Source organism: Etheostoma cragini, chromosome 8, assembly GCF_013103735.1.
Source record: "Etheostoma cragini isolate CJK2018 chromosome 8, CSU_Ecrag_1.0, whole genome shotgun sequence".
NCBI classification, from domain to species: Eukaryota; Metazoa; Chordata; class Actinopteri; order Perciformes; family Percidae; genus Etheostoma; species Etheostoma cragini.
In genome coordinates, this window is record NC_048414.1 from 26,956,271 (window position 1) to 26,964,360 (window position 8,090).

Here is an 8,090-nt window from a genome sequence, read left to right on the forward strand (position 1 = left end):
AAAGATTAATGTCTTGACATATTGTAGCGTTATTGATGTTTGTGTGGGAGTGAGACAAGTTTCTTCTAGCCACTTCAGCTCTATATCTTGTATAGCCAAGCTCAGTCCACATAATGACGGCCAATGGGCCGATGACGCCGTGTGGCTTGAGTGTGTGCCAGTGCTGCATCAGAGGATGTTTACACAGCCTAAGATTGCAGAGGAAAAGAGTGTGTGAGCCCTTCTGGATGATGGTGGTTTGAGTGTGTGTGTGTGTGTGTGTGTGTGTGTGTGTGTGTGTGTGTAAAGAACACAACCAGACATACTGGATCATGACTTCTTTTGTCAGCCTCTGAAAACAGTGCTAGAGTCGAGTCAAATGCTTAAACAAGACGCATTTTTCTGCATTAAATCGAACAGAAAAGAACAACATGCACTGGTGACACAAAAAAAAAATGTGTGGCCCTTGGCCCAAGGGCCAACGGTGTATATGTGTGTGTGTGTGTGTGTGTGTGTGTGTGCGTGTTTTTGTGTGTGAGAGAGATTAAAGTGGTGGCAATTTGTGAAGCAGTATTTTTAGAGCGGAGGCCCATCCAGCCCGGTAATACTCCTCAGATCGGTCTAACCCTTTGATGCGTTCATTGTAGTGTGATCCTACTTCAAAGCGGCACACGGGCACAGGAAGGGACGGGGGGGGGGGAGGGGGGGGACTCCACGGTACACTTCATTACTGTGGGCCAGAGATTCGGCTTTCTGTCACCTCTGACCTTTAGGCATTTGTTGTTCATAACACAAGTCGACTCAAAGATCCATGACCGGAGGTTTTCATTTGCAGAAGGGCTCAGGGCAGAGAGGATAGATCTTTTCTTAATACATATGTATTTTTAAATATTCAAATAGTGAATAGTGATAAACTCCCCTTCACAATCAGATCAGCTGAGTCTTGTATTCCATGGTATTGGATTGTACATATAAGCACCTCCAAGCATCACGTAACACGAGTTTTGAAAGGCGATATGTAGAAATAAAGTCAAACCATCTAAACTGAATATTTTCCAAGCAACTTGTGTCAATCATGTCTCTTATGGCTTTATGAAATGTTCAGCATTCTGTCTTCATGGGCTTTCTATGGTAGGAGCACAAATCATAAGACACCTGCATTGACCCTGATGTTATCCTTGGGTCAGATTATCCGTTTTTTTTTTTTTTTTATGTCACAAAAAATGGGCGGTCGAAAGAAGCGCTGAAAATGTCAACATTAAAAATGTCAAAAAACGTTAGGAAAAACACCAAAAACGTCAAAATAAAGCACCTGCAACATTGAATAAGTGACAAAAATCTTGAAAAAAGAGAATCATGTTGAAAAAAGGTGACCATGAAAACACATGGGGTTAAGAAAGTCAGAAATTCCAACACATACTTATATATGGTTATATACAGCCTATAATATCCAGCTAATTTAGAATGACTTATGTTTTCACATGAACTTCACAACCTGCATTTTATAAAAGGCCTTTCAGGGTTTTGTGAATATGACTGAAGCCATGCTCACTGCGTTTATAACAGTAATTAAACAGGTGTGTCCCAGGTGTCATAGTATAGCTATTATAACAGCCTCTACACTCATGAGAACAGGGCAGGAAAGTGGACTTCCTGTGTGTTTTGTACGCCTTGTAAAGAACGGAGGCGTCTGATAAGGAGTTTGTCATCTGTTAGTTTGAAAATGAACTAAAATCACATCTAGGTGATGTTTCTGAAACAGACTCAAAAGTAAAAGTCAACACTTTATTTGATGCTTTTTATCGATGTTTTTAACTTTTTCTTGGGTTTTTGTCCCTTTTTTCAACACCTTTTTCAATAGTTGTCACTTTTTTGACGTTTAACACTACGTAACACCAACTTACTTACTTTAGTTTCCCAGTTGTTTTGGGAATGTATAGTCAATAAACCTCATTTATAGGAAATTACACCTACTGTTTGAGTTAGAAAAGCAGAAATTAGGAATTATTTAGACTGCAAGTAAAGGAATGTACTGTAAATTGATGGATAATCACAGATTAACATTGGAATATATCAACTTTTACTCAATATTATTTCAAAACCACTTCAATTATTTTTCAAATGCTATAAAATTGAATAAGACACCCCAAAATGAATGAAAGTAAAGCTTTGTACTTGCCAAAGAGCGTTGTGTGGAATCAATCATGTTATTTTGTGGGGTTTAAAAGAACATTGATATAGGACAACGGGTGGATTTGACCTGAGGACAACATGAGGTGTTAAATGTCCCTCCCAACAGTGACCTGTACACCTACATTACCACACCTCGGAAGCAGTTAAGGTGTGTTCTGAGTCTTTCAAGTATCCCGTGCTGCTGACTAAATCTGCTTATCTCTCATGACTCACGCCTGAAACCCTCCCAGTGACAATAAAGCGCCACATTCCACCTGACAGCAGAGAGGAAAGGGACTTTCTTGTCCTCCACTCCCTCTTTACTCTTGCGTGTCTGGCATTTACAAAGAAATGCTGCTGGTGCAAAACCCCCAGAGTGTCAAATGTACCGTTACTGTCTGTATAATGCTGTCATGAGATATAAACAGACCCTGACATCATGTAAAAGGTTCCTAGCCGAGACATTAAAAAAAAAAATAGAGGAGTGCATAATGTCAAAAATGCATGGATCTTTATTCAAATAAATACATACTCAACACACAAAATAATTTAAAAACACAAGCTGTTTGCCAGTAACACCATATTCTGGAAACAAATAAATTAACATCATGGTTTTAGGAGGCATTCCAAGGGAGAGCACACTTGAAATAGTTTTGACAATTCAAGGGTTCAGTCACGTGTGGAGCTTCTGAAAATCTCTCAGTCTGTCGGTTTAGATCAGTTGTCTCTCCCCCGACCCCCCTCCGAGAGCTCAGTCCCGAACAATCCTTCATCTCTGGACCGGATGACTTTGTCCTCCTTTTGGTCCTCGTATTATTTCAGTATGGTCCATTTTGACACTAAAAAAGGAGATTTAAGAAACATGTCATTAGTTTTTAAGATTCTCCCACTGCGTTAAACTACATTTAATGTTTATTTCTATTCACATATCATGGCAGCTTCATGTCATGGTGTTTCCCCCTCACCATATAAGGAGTTGCCAAAGTCCCCACAGCGGCTCAGGGCGCCCTCGCCATGCGCCTCTCCTGCTGTCCGGGCGACGCGCTCTCATTGTCCTGGCGCGTTTTAAAGTCCTGGATGGCCTTTCTGTTCTGGAAATCAATCAGGGCCATGGTGATCACTGCGTTCCAGCAGTTCTCCTCCCCAGAGCACCGGAAATCGATCTCCTTATTGTCTGTGGTCACGATGGTGAAATAGACGAACTTGCCGGTGCGCTCCACGCAGTCCACCTTCTTGATGGACTGCAGCTTGAGCTCCTTGCCCTTGGAGCGCTTCTGCGTGTCGGCGTAAATTGTGAGGCTGTCCGTGGTCAGGACGCACGTCTTCCTCCTCCAGAACTGGAGCAGGTTGTCGCTCCTCTTCTCCAGCTCTCCCTCCTTGACGACCTGGCTGATCTCCGCCGCTGACATTTTCATTGTTTATGCCGGGCAGGTGTGTGGACTCCCTGTTGTGACGCTCGAGTGGGACCCCAAGGAAGGAGCTTCTCTACCGAGGCTTTGGTAATCCAGAGTGGCGTTGTGAATGAAAGGTAGCAGAGGACTTTTATAGCCTACTCTGGCCCGAGCCCTTCCTACTTGACGTCAGATGACTTGGGAATGCATCAACAGTTGCCAGCGGAGTAATTCAAGGCTGTGTGGGCGGAAGCTGTGGCGAAGGCGGGGAGAGGGGAGAGGGAAGAAGGCAGAGGAAGTCCTAACGTGGACCTAATTACACAGTCAACATGTTAATAACTAATCCACATCCTACTGCGGAGATTAGACCAAATATTTGCCCACTCTGCAGTGAGTGATTCAGTCTAACGCGGTTATTTACCAGATGTGCACATGCGTAAAAGCCAGTCTAGACAACCGGGGTTCTTTTAATGTGTGGTATTGGTAGTCTGTGTAACTTTAACGTTGTTCATGTGAAATCTCTAAGAGTCTGATGCTTTGTTTATACACTACAGGTCAAAAGTCTGGGGTCACTTAGAAATTTCCATTGCACTCCATTATAGACAGAACAGATTACATTATGAGCTTACATAATTGCGAAAGGCTTCTCCAATGTTTTTCTAGTTAGGTTTGTTAACTTAGGTTCGGGAGCAGGATCCCCCCTAAACCACCCCTCGTATCACCAGACGGACCTACATATACAGTGCTGCGCAGCCAGGCTCGGGTCTCTGAATGCTTGACCCACCCTCCCTTTCCCTCTCCTTCATCCATCTTCCCCCTCTTCTTCCTCATGTGTCTCCTAGGTACCGTCTGGGGGGTCTGTAAACTATTCAGGCAAAAACTGCTTCTGAGACGGAACCCCCACTCTGAGTCTCCTCCACCCGGTCATCACACACCCTCCCAGACCAGCCATCAGACGACATCCACATCAACTTTGGACATTCATAATGTTCATCTGCACATTCATGATGTTCATTAAATCTTAACAAACACATGGTTAGGGCGTGGTCCACGCTAGTGAAGCGTCTTATAAGAAGAAACAAAATCTACAAATGCCAGCCATCGTGTTTGAACTCTCAAACAATGGATGGTGGAAGGCTGCTGATAGTGTTTCATTAAAAACTTACTTTATTAATGTTGGTGGCCACTCCTTCAACTCATCACTCTTAATGAATTCAAATGAATACAATGTAAATATATACATATATTTTTTTATGTTAACTCAATGACAAAATATGAGTTGATACCACTAAATTCCTGGATGTTCTACAGTGTTTTTCAAGAATGAAATAAAGAAAATGCATTTCCGGCAGAAATGACTTGTGACTGCTGAAAAGCTAAATTGCTAAGGCTAAATTGGTTTGCTGGCATCATTTCTTAACCTTTGTATGGTATTCGGGTCAAATTGACCTATTTTAAATTTTTACATGACAAAAAATGGTACAAGTTCCATTTTTTCTACCTGAAAATCCAATCTTATTTTTTGTGATAAACATTCAGAAACTTGTATGGGATATGACTCTTTTTTTCCCGCAAGATAAGAAGGATCACATATTGGATTTTTAACATGAATTATAACCTTATGACAAAAAACGAACCACACTTCCATTTTTAATTGTGTTCTAGTAGAGACTGGTTGCATTCCCTAAACATATATGCTATCTCAGTAGTTTGAAATTGAGATAAAGACAATATGTCTTAGTAGATTATGAAGTAAAATGTTATTTCAGAATTGCTTTTAAAACCCCAAATAAGTCCTGGGTCAATTTGACCCGAGGGACAATAGAGGGTCCCAGAGGTGAATACGACGAAAGGGTTACAGAAGAATGGGAAGTTGTGAGAACAGTTGGAAAAGAGGATGTGGTTTTAAATGATATGAATTTCATTCAAATGTTAAATGACACCAGTAATGTTTCAAAGAAAAGTAGAACATGTTAATTTTTCGGCATACTGAATTGCTGGGTATAGTACATTGAAAAAAGTGTCATAGCATGTTGAAAAAGTCCAAAAAGTCATAGTATAGTATTTTGAAAAAAAGTGATACAAGTCATTGTATAGCATGTCGAAAAAAAGTCAAAGTATGGCATGTCGGGGGAAAAAAAAGGGTTACATAATAATATTTCATATCCATGGAGCGCCATGAAAGACACAGGACATTCGGCGCAACATGGCTGGCTCCTCAACCTGCGCATGTGATTGGTCCCGTGTCTTGTGTTTGTCTGTGTGTGTGTTTTGTGTGTCTGTTGTTTTGTCTCCCTCCTCACAGCTTTCCTCTCTGTGTTTTTTGGCTCTGGGACGCCTTCCATTGTTTCAGTGTGTTGTTTGTGGTTCTGTGTTTCTACACCGCCTACCAATGACCCTAAAAGGGAGTTTTTCCTCGCCACTGTTGTTTGTTGGGAACTAGAACTGTTGGGTCCTTGTAAATGATGTGGCCTAGACCTACTCTATCTGTAAAGTGTCTCGAGATAACTCTTGTTATGAATTGATGCTATAAATAGAACTGAATTGTATCTGTTGACATTTTCTGAATAGAAAAAACAACCAAAAAACAACAGTTGATCACATGTCATAAAAAGTCATAGTATAGAATTTAAAAATATAAGTGTGTCACTATGTGTTGAAAAAAGTCACAACAAGTAATAGTATTGTAATATAGGACAGTACAGTCATAGCATGTGTCTTAAAAAGTCATGGGTAGCGTATAAAAAATAATCTTAGTGTTGCATGTCAAAAAAAAGGAGGAAAAAAAATCACTGTATAGCATGTTAAATAGTCATGGTATAGCATGTTGCAATAAGTGATAAAAAAGTACAGTATGTCATTAAAATGTTGTAGTATAGTATGTTAAAGATACAATACACACCCATTATAAACTGTCTTTTAAGCTCATCGAAGCATAAATGAACCACTACCCTTTAACAGTGATAACACAAAACCTGTATAAGATATTGAAAAAGTGAATAATTTTTTCATAGCCAAAGGTTCTGGGAATAGAATAATGTTTGAATGACGTCTCTAGGTGGAAGTATGTAGGAGGAGTGGAAGAAGAATGAAGAGGTTGTAAAGATTGTTCCATTGACTTTCAATGTAAAAAGAGAACAATATTTTGAAAAGTATAAATGGTAAAAAAACAAGTAGAATAAAAACACACATTTCCTTAACACTTGTGCTGTCCTCCCGTCCCCTGGGAATTTGTTGTCCTTCCAGGTCAAAAGTTTAAAAAATAGTTTTTTGGGCACTTTTTTCAATGCGTTTTTTAAATCCATGGTCAACAATCCTATTTCATATGACATCATGCCTTAAAAAAAAACAGGAATTATGAATTATTCTGACTGATAGTTGAGACCAGAGACTGGTATGTGTCAAAGTTTAGTCCGGATATGTTTTGAAACCATTTCAACATTGTTTCACATGCTATAAAACTGAATAAAACACCTCAAATTTAATGAAAGTTATCATCAATTGTGCGAAGACTGTTGCATGCATGAGGCGCATGCACCCATGTTATTCTGGGTATATTGTAAGAAATGCATATTTCTAGTTTTACCCGAGGACAACACAAGGGTTAAGGAGCTGATGATTGTAATATTTGAATGGTCTTTGTATCGGAACATATGTAGAAGTAGTGTAGTCGTAAAGAAGAATCGGTTAACATTACAGTGAATGCTGCTAAATCAGCATTTACACAATTATTTCTTGATTTAACAGTCCTGGGTCTTTGATGCAACCCAAGATGAAATGTCATATTCCCTTATAGGTCACATATGCCAAACATGCAGGCTGAGCCCCTCTGACCACGGTGCCATCTGATTGGCTTAGTCCTGGTTTATGTTCCTGTCAGACTGACAGTAGCAGGCCACCGCTGAGCTCTCTAGGCCTGTGTGAGAGGGATCGACCCCCAAAGTATTGTACTACTAGACCTAAAACAGTCTACGGGGTGAATCCTCAGGAGGAGATGGTAAGAAGGCAGATGTCATTGATTTATAATCACCCACACAAACCCAACCCTGACCCCAGTGTCCAGTTCACATACAGTAGCCAGGATGCATAGCTTGTGTGCAAAGTGGCGAGGGTTCACCAAGCGCCCACTTCAGGCTCTTCTGCCTCGCTATCAGTCCCCTCTCTCAGACGTTTCCCACCGGAAGTGGATTGTCATTGTGGACTCAAAACACACCCACACACACACACACACACACACACACTCACACACACACACACACACGATTAGAACAGAATAGAAAAGAAAGCCTTTGTTTTCATTGTACACAAGTGCAGTACCTGTGCAATGTGATTGAAGCAACCCCTTTATATAAAAACACAAAATATAAAATCCTGAAATATGAAAATACAAAGTATAGGTAGTGCAGAAAAAAAGAGGGGGGTGGGATGGTGCACAGTCCTGAGAGCAACTACATACACTGTATAAAATAGCTTTGTATACACATTATGCAAAAGGCAGTAAAGTATTAATAACAAATAAATATTGCACTGTAATGAAATGAAATAGTT

At 40.3% G+C, this 8,090-nt stretch overlaps 1 protein-coding gene across 1 annotated transcript; it reads right to left on the minus strand.

Moving 5' to 3' along the window:
* Positions 1-2,642: 2,642 nt before the first annotated feature.
* Positions 2,643-3,737, minus strand: phlda2 (pleckstrin homology-like domain, family A, member 2). Its single transcript, XM_034879573.1, has 2 exons — positions 3,117-3,737; positions 2,643-2,990 (listed from the first exon to the last, which is right to left on the minus strand). The coding sequence occupies exon 1, from the start codon at positions 3,564-3,566 to the stop codon at positions 3,150-3,152; it is 417 nt and encodes a 138-aa protein (XP_034735464.1). The 5' UTR covers positions 3,567-3,737; the 3' UTR covers positions 2,643-2,990; positions 3,117-3,149.
* Between the last annotated feature and the right edge of the window lie 4,353 nt (positions 3,738-8,090).